Here is a 15,696-nt window from a genome sequence, read left to right as displayed (position 1 = left end):
ATAACTGAAGGTCTGCAGCTGCTAATTATTATTTCCATTATGCTAAACCTGTTCCCTAAACAAAGCTTTGTATTTTAGCCTAGTAACAGGCTAAAGGCCTGTCAGATGACAAGTGTGATGGTAACGGTGCCCACAGGGGAGTCCTTGAATGCGACAGGTTGAACTATTTCCCAGCACTGGACGCTTGATGGAGACAACTAATCAAACCAGTAGAAAACCCTCCTACACCCACACAAACACTGACTGGACAAACACCAAACTCATAGCCTGTTTGCTTCGAGATTTCAAACCAGACCAATACTATGAAATCACTTCATCAAAATAGGTGTCAGAAAACATTCGGAGTGAGAAAAAAGACATGCAGTTACAGAATCTGTCTTCATTTTAGATCGACAGTAGTTCGTCTCAATGTTTGTCTGGAGTTTGCAGAGGCTTGAAAGTGGCAGCAAGACACCAAAAAATGTAAAAATGCAACTGTAAGTAAATGAGGAGCAGGTAATGCGATGCCCCGTCTCTCAAAACACACATCACAATGCTCCCAGAATGCATTGCTAAGCTGGTTGGGAAGCTTTGGAATGATGGATTCTGTGGCCACCCAGCAAAAGGAACGGATCAAATATGCAAAAACCAGGCTGAGAAAGGGGAAACAACTTCTTAAACCTTAGGTGCTTAAAGTCTCTCTCCGGTAGTTGACATAACCCCTAAAAACTCATCTCTGTGTCGCTCTGGAGAACATTCTACTGACCGCCATAAATTCATTATGCTGATGTTCAGCTGCAGTTCAAAGAAAAGATTTTATTTTGTTTTCTGTCGCAGCAGCTGAATCTTTGTGTTTTGATGCCATCTTGGACTTTCTGATCCAGTAGACCAAAAGATTTGTCTGTTTCAAGGACATTCTGATCAATTTTTACAGATTCAGAAGTTGTTTTGCAGACCGAGGAGTCCTTCGTCAGACTACTGGCAGTTTCATGTTGGCAAACAGAGCATTGCTGAGGTTTAGCTCATGAAGTGCCACCATGAAAAAGTCTCCTGTGAGGCTTAATGCCCACCAGCCACAGAGCTCATCTCACAGAGAAGCTATGATGTGCCATGACAGTGTCACTATGACCTTGTGGCTGATTGTCCATGTCGTTAGGGTTGACTTTAGCCATCGGATTGGCTCATATCATGCAGCTGTGTTCAAAGTAATTTCAGTTGGACATGAAATGATATTAAGAGAAGTCACTTTCTGCAAAACAACTCGTGTTAAGGAAGTGAAAATGCCAACAGCCAGGACAGAGTAGGTCAGCCTGTTAGCCACGGCCTGTTTTTCCCGTTTGATACTTATATAAATCAACTAAAAAGAGACATACAATCATGTAGTCCTTTATTCTGTTTGCTTTCATTGCCAGAGTCTGCATCCTTGGCTGCTCCTGGGATCTCAAACCTCAACTCCTCATGACAATCCCTCACCAAAAGACAGACTCAAATGCAAATCTGTTGTTGTTTTTCCGTGAATTCTAGCCAGGATCAGGATGACTTGCAAAACCACAGCCCCACAGACAGACATGATCTGTGCACAGCGGCATCGTATCCAGCACTACAAACCAACACATCACTGTGTGTGTGTCACGTATTCCAGCAGGATTCACTGTTTTGTGGCCGATGCCGAATCCGTCATGATGTCCGTTTGTGGAAATGTTTGCTTTGTCCTGACTGCCTCTGACAAGCTGCAGTATGCCCAGCAACAGCACATGGCCTGCTGGGCAGGAGTGTGTGTGTGTGTGTGTGTGTGTGTGTGTGTGTGTGTGTGTGTGTGTGTGTGTGTGTGTGTGTGTGTGTGTGTGTGTGTCAGAACACGCCAGTGGACACTTCTTTTGACTCATGCTGGACTGCCAAGAGGAGGACTGTACCATCACACACACAAAGATGTCCGCTCTCTTGAAGAACTCTGATGAATTATTAAAATCTCCACTACCTCTTGATGCAGTCTTCAGTGCGAGGCAGACAGATTCACATGCAGACATCTCCACAGCCACAGCATCATTTCCATTACTTTAATATAATCTTGATTGAATTCGGCCTCATAATGCCCGACTGATAAACGAGGGTCAGATGAGAGAACGTATCGGGTTTTCTATTTATTCTGCAGAAAACGCTCCGTGTCCATCCATCACCTCTGCTGACTAAAAATCCATTCTGCGGTTGTCAGTTTGATTTACCTGTGAATCTGGAAATCTAATTTAAAATCTAATACAAACAGAGCACTGCTGACTAAAGCAAGAAAACAGACACATGACTACACATTTATATACTGTATGCAGCTGTATGTGCAATACTGTGACAACAGCAACGATGCTATGTTTAGTGTGTGTTTTGTCTCTTTTTTTTCAGTTTTTATAAAACTATAAAGGAGATGGAGATAATCTGTAATCAACCAGATAGTTACTGGCATTGTCTGTTATTTACAATAATATCACATGTATTATTACCATAACATGATTCATTCTTTACATTCTTAAGGAGAATTTTTGTCATTTCTGTGTCTGATACATTAATCAGGTCAATATATAATTGAGGGATTTTTTTTATATCTCACGTACATTTTTATCAAAAGTTTCAAAAACTAATGTTCATCCTGTTCAATCACAAAATACTCCAACAGCCCACTGTTTGCAAGCCAGCAAATATGTCTTACAGAGATGCTAAAATTCACAAAACAGCTCATTCTCCTGATTTACATTTCCTGAGAATGATGAGTTGAAGAAAAAGATTGATTTTGTGAGGAGCCCCACTGATGAAGAGCTGAGGATAAATCTCTCCTGCAGAAATCCTTTTACCCCGGCTGGTTTCATCTGAGGCGGCCTCCTCAGATAATCCACTGTTAGTGGTGAATGAGGCGTGAGACTACCTGCCTCCATCCTTCTGTCTCACCAACATCTGGCCCCATCATCAGCTGCACATCATCCCTAACCCGTCTGATCCAGACTGAGCAAACTGAGGTGGGTTTGCTCTGTTAGGATGGTTCATTTAGGCTGGTGTGGACACCATCAATCAGCACCTTCAGGACAGAGAATATTGCTCACTTCTTATTATATTTTCACAGTTCTGACACCAATTTCATGCACTTGCTAATATTTTTCACCCATTAAAATCTGGTTTCCTGCTTAATAACCTTCACTATTCCTTCACACGTACTTTAAGACGTTCTTCAAACGGTGCTTATTAAAAAAACGAGCCAGTCGGAAACAATGAAAAGTCAGCAGGAGCTAAAAGCTAACGCCAGTCTCATTAGCTACTTTGAACCTGCAGAAGTTTGGTTTCCACTGTCTGGCAGTGAGACTAATCACACAAACACATGCTTGTGATGTACGCCTGCAGGGTCTGACCTCGCCGCTGACTTCATTCATTTTTAGATCTTATTACTAAATCTGCAGTGTGAGTTTTTGCTGTTTTCTTTTCTCAAATCTGTAACAACAGAAGCTTTTCTTTCTTTGGTTCTTATCAGTTTGACTCCAACATGCTCCTGGTCGCTCATGCCACAGTCGCTCTGCTCTTCAGAGAGTTCATTTATCCAGTAAAAGTCCAACAGTCCAGCTTTAATTACCCATGTGTGAAAATAAGACTGAATTACTGTTAATGTTGATGGTAAATCTGCCCCTGTTATCATAGTAAACTGTAGGTGATTTTAAAGCCTTGAATCAACGCAAATCTTGAATATTTTTTTGTTTTTCGCCTGGCTATAATGTTCTTTTTGCTGGTTTTTAATTTCTTTGTGTTAGTTTTGCTTCACTTTGGGCTCATTTTGTCTCGCTGTGGTGGTTTAAAGTCACTTTATGGTCATTTTGTGTCTCTTTCGGGTGTCATTACATCTCTTAGTGACAGTTCCCAGTATTTTTGTGATGCTATTGAGCCTATTTGTGGTTGTTGTATGTCTCTGTGCAGCTGTACACAAATCCAGGAGCCTTCTTTGAATGTAAATTATGCACAGGCCCAGGCCATGCTAATAGGACTAATGAAGACTGTAACATTTGTACATTCTTTACAAAGGACATTCTGCATTTTTGTTTTTTCTGATTGTTTATTTATATTTATTGCACATTTTTGGGTATTTATCCGCATTTATGGTGGTGGGAGCCATAGATTTTATGCCGTAGCAACCAAATTTAACCCCGTAAGACCCAAATATAGGAAAAAAATAGCAAAAAAATAAAACAAACAAAAAAATCTACATATACATATATATTTATATATATATATATATATATATATATATATATATATATAATAGAAAACAATAATAAAAAATAAATAAAACTGATGTTGTACTTTTGCATCAGTGGGTTTTACAGGGTTTACAGGTATTTCTATTCTATTCTATATACAACTGAGATATACTGACAGTAAAGTGATAAAAAAAAGATAAAAAATACTCCATAAATAATTGTAGGAGATATTGTGTGTTTTTCATCATGGCGGTGAAAAAAGTATTATTCTGTCTTAAAAAGTCTTAAGTTTAATTTAGCCACAAAAAGCTGAGCTGTCAGATAATATGTCAGTAAATAGTTTAAATGTATACAGTAAGTGTACTCCTATCACTGGTTCTTTCAAAATAAGAGCATCAGGAATCACTTAATGGACTACTGTGCATCCAGTCGTCATGTAAAACCTGATAAATGAACATGCTGTCGCTTCCGTGCGTAATTGATCGAGCTCTGTCGCGTGTTGCACCTCATCCACAAACCAGCCGGCGGTCAGACCGTTAAGGCTCGTCGGTGGTTTCTCTGTTCAAACAAAATGCTGCTACTGTCACCTCTCTGGGCTCTGCAGTAAAAGTGACCTCAGTGAAGTGGGAGGTCAGTTCCATTCAGCTTCAAATATGTTTTTCAGCAGAGCTATTACAGTAGAACAGCTTCTGGAACATTTCCCGACCGACAGGTGAAGTGTTTCCTCTCTGATGGTGACGGAACGTCATATTCCTCCTCTGAGACAAAGACACAGATCTGGAGACCAGCAGCTCAAGGCTCTCTGGATAAAAGCACCAGCTAACGTTCACGTGCTGTTCGAGGTTAGGAGGTTATGAATAATAAGCTTTGTGTTGAAATATACTAAACGCACATGAGCTACAAAAGAAGATTTCAAGCCACCAACAGTCAGCTCAAATAAACCCATGTAAGAGAAGACACCCAGCTCTGGATTTAAAGCTGCAGTTGACGAAATGTGGGTGCCCAACCTGAGGTATGAGACCTCTTCAGGGTCACAACATAAAGCTAAAGACTTCATGCCGGTGAAATACTCGCCACTATTACCTCAACAGGTCTATTAAAAAATGTAAGAATATGAAAAATCCTTCTTTGACTGAACTGCAAAGTGTCACAAGGGCCACAAGTAGAGGTCATCCTGATATCAGCTGACCCATCATCAGATCTGACAGGCAGCATTTTCCTGATTAAAATAGATTTCCATTAAAATAAATTAAATTCAGAATGATCTACATTTTGGCTCTGATGCCTCTCCCTGCCTGTAGTCGCCACTCTGCAGGTTTTTTGGCATTACCTCAACCACACCACTATCTGACTGGTTGCACATCCTCAGAAACAACCAGTCAGCACTTCAAAAAACACACGAGAAACATAAAGAAACAACGGCATGTCAACAAAGTAATTCTAAATTTTAACACCAACAATTTTACCACAAGTGAATCAATTCCAAATACTGGCTATTGGCCTCCATGACTACTAAAATCTGTCAGCAACAGAAAATACTACATATTGAGCTACCTTGAGTAACATATATGAGAAGAGCTGCTTCTTTTTGAAAGTTGTTGCGACTCATTTGTTTCTGTCCAATGATTAGACTAGAATTCTGTTACTACTCTCACATCTGTACAGTAAATATGGAACTTAATGCCAGTATAAAAATGTCAGTTTGTCATTTTTAACGTGATCATGCAGCAGGATATTTCAAGTATTTCTAACCTTTAAAGGGTTTTTTTTAGGCATTTATAATGCTCAACCGAGAGATATTCCAACATAGAACCCCCTGCAAAAGTGATTTGGTATTTTTACACTTTATTTTTTCTTTTCTTTTTTTTTTTTAACACAGATGAAAGCATTAAGATCCAGCACTAAGCTGAGGTGGGTAGTTCAAGTGAAGAAAACTTCTGCACCTCCTCCTGCCTCTCAGAAAATCTAGAAAATATAATGCAGTGGGCACTTTGTTGATCAGACGATACAGTGGAAATAGCAAAAAAAAGTCATGCATAATGGGTTCGACTTTCACTTGGGAGAATGAACGTTAACCTGACCAAATGCTGCTGTTATGGGAGGGGCTTAGAGGGAAGAGCTGCAGGAGGAGGGCTGTATGTTTTCATATTCTGGTGTTTGCGTTGTTTTTTCCCTTCCAGATTTCTGCCTACTGCAGCTTTAATGATGACATTTTAGAGATGCAGGTAATCTGATTTGATTGCGGTCTGACAGAGCTAGGCTAGGTGTTCCTCTCAGCTGTAATCTTTATGCTAAGCTAATCAGCTGCAGGCTGTAGCTTCATATTTACTGTTTGGTCAAAAAAGTGATATTAGTCTGAGAACACAAATGAGCTGTGAGGGAATCATGACTTGCAATAACATAAAGGCTGTTTGTAAATGTGACATTATAAAGGGTGGATGGTGAACATAATGAAGTATGGGATCAGTTTTTACTGCGTTTACTGTTCTAATCAGGAGTAAAGGTGTACATGCTGCCTAATGGATGCCCTACCCTCTGATGCTACAGCCCTGGATTTTAATAAGATTACTGAATGCTCCTTTAGGATACTGCAAACAAAAATAAGCATTATGGAAATGCTGTCCAGAGGGTGATGCTGTGCTTCTGTTGCATAACATGAGCAGCAGTCTGGGGGAAGTGGGGATCACTGCACAGTCGTGGTTGTGACCTGGGTGTTATGTGGGGATGTGGGGGCCTCCCTGCTGGATGGAACCACCTGTGCTTCCCTGAGCTGGTGGGGCAGGTTGACACTCGTAACCTGACATCATCCTCCCTGTGCGTGGACAGGTTGTACATAATGAAAACACACACATGCACACAACCCAGCAGCGCTCTGCAAACACCGCAGACTGGAGGCAGCAGCAGCTCTGGACACCATCAACATCACCAAACGTGAGACCACCCTGCAAACCCCCGCATCAAGACGTCCACCCGTGTTATTACCGATGCGTAAAAGCTTTTTTTTTTTTTTTTTTTTACGCAGCCGCGCAGCTCAAGGGCAAGCAGAGCTCAGGATTAAGGAGCCCAGAGAAGGCAGCTGTTAGCGGGCAAAGAGGAGCTGCTACGGTTCCTGGTTACGCACGGAAAGGTTGGCGTGGCTTTGGAGCAACATAATGTGAAATAAACCCAAATATTCTGCAGTCACGGTGACATTCAGGCTGGTTACAGTCTGAAGGAAGAGACGGCTCGCCCGACATTTTGCGCCACGGCTCTGCTTTTATTCTCCACATCGACGTACAGGGATGGTTCTGTTCTTTTTTTTATATAAAGGAAGAAATAAAGCATATTAGATATATATAGTTCTTACCCGGGCCGCCATCTTCACGGTTGCGGTAAATCAAGGGATGCAGCTCGGGTCAATGAATGATAGGACGGCGGGGACGGTGAGGGCAAAGACTCGGCAGCAGATGGGTTTATAAGCTGCGGCGCACCTCGCTCTGATTGGCTGGCTGAGGCGGAAGCGTGCCGACGGAGAGGGGGGGATGTCACCGTCAGCTCGCGTGTAATTCAGGAGAATCACTCATCTCCGTCAGAGAACAACTCACATGGCAGATTGATAAAAAGCAGGCAGTCATGGCTCGGTTTCTGCTCCAAAAGACGCTCATATGCAAATCTGACACGTGTTCCCCCATATGACTGAACTGCTTCTGCAATAAAACCCATTTAAACTGTAAATAAACCGGATCTGCCTTCATATATGATAACTAAAACCATACACGTGAAGTTAGCAGCACATTCCCTACTACCAGTCATCTTCACCTGCTATTTCTGCTGCATTATTCATCAGTTTATTCAGTTCAGAACCCTGCTTGAGGCCTCTTCAGCACCATGGACAGCGCCCCACACTCTGCTGTCCCTCTGCAGGGATCATAAAACCCTGCAGATCCAAAGAGAAACAGTACGAGCACACAACTGGAATATAAAATAGGTATAATACTCATGTGTAGGGGAAAAAACATCAATATGGGGCAATTAAACTGCAGCACCGGCCCCTCAGGACACAGCTCAGAGCACATCCAGCAGCATGGACATAAACACAGAGCATGCTCAGTTTCTTTAAACATCACAATAGGATCACCAAAGTCGGTTTGTTTATGATTTATATATGTAAGATTTGTTATTGTTGCTTTTGGTTACCTGTTAATTCCAAATTCTGATGGCCACAGCATCTCTTAACAGTTATTAAATTATTAATAATTACAATTATTAAGTTATTAAATTGTTACGTGTCCAAGAAATCACTTTCCACTGAGTTCCCCGTTACAAAAACACCTCTTAAAGAAGTGTGTTAATTCCAGATCACATGACCTGCTCCACATGATGTCATTTCCTCCTGAAGAAAAGACTGGCCAGACTCCAAGGCTTTCTGACTTATCTAATATGAAGTAGTTAACAGTTTTACTACAATATCTTTAGAAATAACTTCCAATTTCAGTTTTAATCAGTTGTATATATAAAAATTTGAATTTTTTTTCTCTGAAAATACCATGTGGTGTTTGGTTATGAGCTGCCATGTTGATTTTAGGCCTGAAAACAGCAAAAATGTCAGCTATGATAAAAAAAAAAGTCCAACAATTTTATATTGACCTGGGTATATTATCTTCCATGCCACACTTTTACAAATGTGAATTCATCATACATATTTACACTACCGTTCAAAAGTTTGGGGTCACTTAGAAATGTCCTTATTTTTGAAGACAAGAAGTTCATGAAGATAACATTCAATGAATGATAAATCCAGTGTAGACATTGTAATGTGGTAAATGACTATTGTAGCTGTAAACAGCTGATTTTTAATGGAATATCTCCATAGGGGTACAGAGGAACATTTCCAGCAACCATCACTCCTGTGTTCTAATGCTACATTGTGTTAGTTAATGCTGTTTAAAGGCTCATTGATGATTAGAATTAGTGCAGTTATGTCAGCACATGTATAAAAGTGGGAGTTTTTATGGAAACATGGAATTGCCTTGGAGACCCCAAACTTTTGAACGACAGTGTATATCTGTATATATCCATATGTAAATTCACTTTGTCATATATTTACATACATACCTATATGTAGATTCATCATGCCTGGTATATTATCTTCACGGAACTTTTATTATTCTACCTTCATTTTTTTATTGTACTTTGGTAATTCCTGTCCTGATTCTTTATGCCTCATCTGTATCCAGCTGCTGTATCATGTAAATTTCCTCAGTGAGGGATCAATAAAGTTACTCATCCGATCTTAGCTATGAGGCTTGTTTTGCCCTTCAAAAGCAGCAGCTAAAGAAACAGTGAAGATGAGGACTAAGGGTTTGAAGCCTTTCTCAAACACCTTTGACATAAGTGTCTTACATAAACAATCTGTGGCCATTATTTTTGCTACACCTTGCTAGATGTTCTGCCAAAAACTGATTGAAGTCTGCAAAAGCAATTATATTCAAGTCTCTGCATAATTGCACCTCCTCTGTGTTCTGCATAAACTAATTCAATCCTTTTAAACTAGCTTAAATAGCTTTAAAGGACCAGTTCAATTCAAATAATGCCATTTTCTACTTGCCAAAAACTGATTACAGCGCCTACAATGTGACTGAAACGCTGTAAAAGCATCAGAATGACTTGATTTCTTTTATGACTCGTATTTTAGAGACTGTAACCTCATTACAAAAGAGATCATTTCTTTATTTTCTATGTAAAACAAGCCCATAAATCATATTAATTACAGTCTAAATAAGGAAATTAAACACACTAAACACACACAGCAGGAACAGCACTCTAACATGGTCAATAACTGATTAATCTATTTGTTATTTTGGTTCTTTGGTTTGTAAAAAATCAAGAAAAGAAAAGGGTGAAAAATGTCAGAAAAGGGTGCTCCACAACCCAAAAAGATTCAGTTTATCATCACAGAGTTTAAGAAACTATCAATATTCACACTTAAGCTGGAATCAAACAATTTTAACTTTTTTCTTTATAAAAAAAATGATCAATTAATCGTGTTAGTTCAGACAGGTATGTCGTCAATGAATCACATGACCATTTTCTGTCCAATCATTTACTACTAGAGTCCAGTCCACCCACTTAGAGAGATTTGGGCTGAATCCCAAACCGCCCCCTACACACTATCCCTACACACTACCCCTCCGTTTGCGCGTTCCGGCGGAGGGTCCTCCATATTAAAGGCCGTCCCAAACCGCGTAGTGCAGAGGGGGAGTGGACTGTTCAGCCCTTAAATAGCGAATCTGCATCGATGCTCACTCTCAACAACTTTTTCAGGAAGTGCAACGTCGAAATGGAGGAGGAAACAACATATTGATGTAAGTTCCACATGCGTCCATTATTTCTTCCACGCCTTTTTCACACTGACAGAACATCACAAAGAGTGGTGTAAAAAGATAAAACAAAAGAAATAAATCTTCTTCTCCGCTGACGTTTGATTTAATTGTGCACCCCCTGACACCTTAAAATTTGAACACAACTGACAGAATTCATTTATTCATTTGTTGGAGTTGAAATGCCAGATAATAGGATTGGAAAACATGTGGGATGACTTCAAATTATTTGAAGCAGAATGTAGCCCCTACATCATTGCCTGCAACCTGTGCCACAGCGCTACAGCCATGACAGTAGGCGTCTTTGTGTTACCATAGGCCCAGGATCCAAGATGGCGGAGTGAACACTACGCTTTTGCAGGCAGCGGCGCACAAACTTTTATTCTGTCCTTTGAACTGACTTTTTGTGCATTTCATAACCATTAGCAAGATCATCGTCCTTGTTATTGACCACATTTTGCATTTTATACAAAAGAATACTCTGACTGTGTCAGGGCCCTCTCCTCACCCCTCCCCACCTGGCATCCCAAACTAACCCCCTCCCTATGTGTCTTCTGTCTCCCATCCGTCCCTCTTCCTCTGCTTTCCCTCAGCACGACACCTGAGTGGAGTTCGGCTTCGCAGCCGTCTCCACTCAGGTAATCAAGCTCCTCCATGAGTCCCGGGCAGCTGGAAGAAATCACCCTGATTACCCACCTCACAATAAGTACCGGCTCAACACTCCACACCCTGCCAGATTGTTGAAATAGACTTCGCTGTCAGTTCTCTTTCCAGCCTCCAGAAAGTTTATTAAGAATTTTGACGTTTCTAACGTGCACCTCTCTTACCCTCTTCCAGACCCAGCTGCCCGGAGACCTCCCCACCTGGAACCCTCACTGGAACCCCCCTGAGCCATTCGGCACCGGTCCCCTCCCCACTTGGATCCCCCATTCCGCCTGGACCCCTTCCTTGAACCCCCAACCCGCTTCCCTCCTGGCTGCTGAAGCCGCAGCAGACAACCGGCTCTCCCTGCCTCCCGGAGCCCCCTCCCGGAACATCACCGGCGAGACGCCGTCTCTGCTCAGCCAATCCGACACCTCGGCCCCCCCGGATCGTCAGAGTGCTACGTCCGTCCTCTCCAAACTCCTCTCCTCCACCGAACTCTAAGCTCTTGACGTCTGGCCGCCAGGGATCCCCCACAGAGATCCGCAGCGCTCCGGTCCCGCCCGGACCCCGGACTACCGCCGATCCCCGGCCCCCAGATCCACCTGGCCACATCCTCCCCCCGCCTGCATTCCCGTCCCTGCATTCCGGTCCTCATACTCCAGCCATATCCACCCCTGAACAATAAATCCTTTTTTCAACTTCTCCGGTTCTGGTAGTAGTGGCTCTCTGTTCGGTCTGAATAAGCTAAGCCGTGACAGAACAATCTGGCCATAAATATGGACCCAGAGAGCCCTCTACCAGGACCGGACCTGCCAACCCCACCTGACATCATGCAGGCCGTCACCACTCAGGGAAATCTTCTGGGACAACATCACCGGACCCTCCGTGAGTTAACGGATACCAGTCAGCAGATGAATGCTCAGCTCACCGCCCTATCTAGTCAAATGGCCCAAGTAGCCTCTGCTCCATCCCTCCTGAACCAGCATAGTCAAGCCCTGCAAGATCTTGCCGACACCACCCGCCACATGAATACACAGATGAGTAATATAACCACCCAACTATCACAGGTAGCCACCTCCCTGGTCCAGTTATCCACAACCCAGACTCCCCCAGTTATCCCTTCACCCCCACCTCCAGAACTTCGGCCCGCTGCTCCGTCTTCTCCTCCATCTCGTGAACCATATATCCCCACCCCTGAACGTTATTCAGGAGATCAAGGAACCTGCCAGGAATTCCTCATGCAGACGTCTTTAGTATTTGCGATGCAACCGCTCACCTACAGCACAGATGAACAAAAGATTTCCTACACACTGAGTTTACTCACCGGAGCAGCGCGGCGCTGGGGATCGGCGGTTTGGATGAATAACAACCCCGTCTGCGACTCCTATTCAGCGTTCACCACCGCCATGAGGGAGGTGTTCGACCACCCGGTCCAGGGACAGAATGCAGCCAAGCGACTGGGCAGTCTTAAGCAGGGGGACGGAGTGTCGCGGACTACGCTGTCGAGTTTCGGACCCTGGCGGCCGAATGTGATTGGAATGATTCGGCCCTCCGTTACCATTTCCAGGACGGTTTAAATGAGGAGCTTAAGGACGAACTAGCCCCTAAGGAGGAGTTGGGATCCCTGAAGGAGCTCATCGACCTGACGATCCGGCTGGACAACCGGCTCCGGGAGCGCCGGAGAGAAAGGAGAACTCTGGCTTCCTCGACCCAGCGGCCCCGCCTCCCAATCCAGCCTCGATCCCCCTGTCCCGGCGCCACCGGCCCCCCTCCCAGAATCAGCCCACCTCGCCCCGCAGTCGCTCAGAACCGGTCCTTGCCTTCTGCCCCAGTCCAGTCCGCGTCGGGGGAGGAACCCATGCAGCTTGGCCGGGCCCACCTCTCCGAGGAGGAAAAGACGGCGCGCCGACAACGGAACGCCTGTCTGTACTGCGGAGAGATGGGACACTATTCAGCCACCTGCCCGGCCAAGCCGGGAAAATCCACGACTCACCAGTGACCGGGGGGTCCTGGTGAGTCGAACCATGCTTTCCTCCCCATCGACTCACCTCCGGGTGACAGCCACCCTTGAGTGGAGAGATCACCAGTGTTCAGTCGCGGCGTTGGTGGATTCGGGTGCAGAAGGAAACTTCATCGATGAGTCCTTGGTTCGGCAACTGCATATCCCCACTGAACCCATTCAACCTCCCCTCTCTGCCTTCTCCCTGAATGGCCGCCGTCTAGCACACATTAAGGTCCAAACTGTCCCCTTCACTCTCCGTATATCTGGTAATCACGCTGAATCCATCACCCTCTGCACTCTCCCCAACCTACACACCCCTCTGGTCCTCGGATTTCCCTGGCTAAGACGCCACAACCCTCACATTGACTGGTCTCAGGGGAAGATTCTTTCATGGAGCCCCAGCTGCCATGCCACCTGCCTCCTCTCTGCCTCGGCCCCCGGTAGTCCCACACCGCCAGCCCGTTCTAACCCCCCCGATCTCACTGGCATCCCCGTAGAATACCATGACTTAGCTCCTGCGTTTGATAAGGACCAGGCCCTCTCCCTTCCGCCCCACCGACCATACGATTGCGCCATCGAGCTTCAGAAGGACGCCTCCTTGCCTAGTGGGAAATTATACAATCTCTCCAAACCAGAGCAAAGAGCCATGGAGGATTACATCAAAGAGTCATTAGCGGCCGGGCTGATTCGCCCCTCCACTTCCCCCGTTGGTGCAGGATTCTTCTTCGTGGGAAAGAAGGATGGAGGATTGCGCCCCTGTGTGGACTACCGGGGAATTAACCAGATCACCATCCGCAATAAATATCCTCTTCCCCTTCTGGATTCTGCATTCACCCCACTTCATGGTGCCACCGTTTTCACTAAGTTGGATTTACGCAACGCTTACCACCTGGTCCGGATACGGGAGGGAGATGAATGGAAGACAGCCTTCAACACCCCCTTAGGCCACTTCGAGTATCTAGTCATGCCCTTCGGCCTCACCAACGCCCCGGCTGTCTTCCAGCATCTAGTCAATGATGTGCTACGTGATTTCCTGAACCGGTTTGTCTTCGTATACCTCGACGACATCCTGATCTTCTCCAGCAGCTTAGAGGAGCACCGTCGGCACGTGAGGAGGGTAATCGAGCGTCTCCGTGAAAACCGCCTTTTCCTGAAAGCTGAGAAGTGCGTGTTTCATGCGCCGACGGTGCCCTTCCTGGGATACATCATTGCTGCTGGGAAGATCAGGATGGACCCAGCCAAGGTAGCGGCGGTGGAGGGTTGGCCGGAGCCCAGGGATCGCAAACAGCTCCAGCGGTTCCTGGGCTTCGCCAACTTCTACCGCCGCTTCATCCGGAATTACAGCCAAATCACCGCACCCCTGACCGCTCTCACATCCACCTCCTGTAAGTTCACCTGGTCCCCCACAGCTCACGCCGCCTTCCAGACCCTCAAAAACCGGTTCACCTCCGCCCCGATCCTGGTCCAGCCAGACCCTGGTCTGCAGTTTATTGTGGAGGTGGATGCCTCGGACACCGGAGTGGGGGCGGTGCTTTCACAGCGCACCGGCGGAGATGAGAAACTCCACCCGTGCGCCTTCTACTCCCGCAAACTCTCCCCGGCGGAAAGAAACTATGCGGTGGGAGACCGGGAGCTGCTGGCAGTGAAATTGGCTCTGGAGGAGTGGCGGCACTGGCTGGAGGGGGCAGAACAGCCGTTCCTGGTGTGGACCGACCACAAAAACCTCCAGTACCTTCGATCAGCAAAACGGTTAAACCCTCGGCAAGCCAGGTGGGCTCTGTTTTTTGATAGGTTCTGTTTCACCCTTTCTTATCGTCCCGGAACCAGAAATGCTAAACCTGATGCCCTGTCGCGCATCTACTCAAAAGAGAACGCACCTGAAGATCCTGAACCAATCCTGTCCCCCTGTCACCTGGCTTGCCTAACCTGGGATATCGAAGCTACTGTCCGCAGAGCCCAGCAAAACCAGGTTTTCCCTGAGAGCGGTCCCCCAGGAACGCTGTTCGTCCCGGAGACCGCCCGCCCGGACGTACTCCGTTGGTGCCACTCCAGCCAGTTATCGTGCCACCCAGGGGTGTCCAGGACGCTGGCGGTTCTCCGCCGGCGGTTCTGGTGGCCTTCCATGAACCACGATTGCCGTGAGTTCGTTTCAGCCTGCTCCGTCTGTGCACAAAACAAAACCCCCAACCAACCAGCCTCCGGTTTCCTGCAACCCCTTCCAATCCCACGCCGACCTTGGTCCCATATCTCCCTGGATTTCGTCACCGGTCTACCCCCATCTCAAGGTATGACAACCATCCTCTCAATAATTGATCGGTTCTCAAAGTTTGCACATTTCATTGCCCTATCTAAACTCCCCTCAGCCCGCGAGACCGCCGACCTGCTGGTGGCCCACGTGTTCCGAGCCCATGGCATCCCCATAGACATCGTCTCGGACCGTGGGCCCCAGTTTACTTCGCAGGTCTGGCGGTCCTTCTGTACAGCA

The 15,696-nt window shown here is 45.5% G+C and overlaps 1 protein-coding gene across 3 annotated transcripts in view; it reads right to left on the bottom strand.

The window, feature by feature from the left end:
* Positions 1-7,694, bottom strand: part of LOC110955464 (vesicle-fusing ATPase) — a 60,039-nt gene extending 52,345 nt beyond the window's left edge. The window contains exon 1 of one of the 3 annotated variants that reach the window (XM_051940965.1): positions 7,552-7,694. In XM_051940965.1, the coding sequence (XP_051796925.1) occupies positions 7,552-7,563 (12 nt within the window). In that variant the 5' untranslated portion in view covers positions 7,564-7,694. The remainder of the gene's footprint in view (positions 1-7,551) is intronic. The other 2 variants (XM_051940964.1, XM_022200470.2) reach the window with 2 other exon arrangements.
* Between the last annotated feature and the right edge of the window lie 8,002 nt (positions 7,695-15,696).

This window comes from Acanthochromis polyacanthus, chromosome 21, assembly GCF_021347895.1.
Source record: "Acanthochromis polyacanthus isolate Apoly-LR-REF ecotype Palm Island chromosome 21, KAUST_Apoly_ChrSc, whole genome shotgun sequence".
Lineage (NCBI taxonomy): Eukaryota > Metazoa > Chordata > Actinopteri > Pomacentridae > Acanthochromis > Acanthochromis polyacanthus.
Note: the sequence above shows the minus strand (reverse complement) of the source record. Positions and strands in the feature narration are given on the sequence as shown.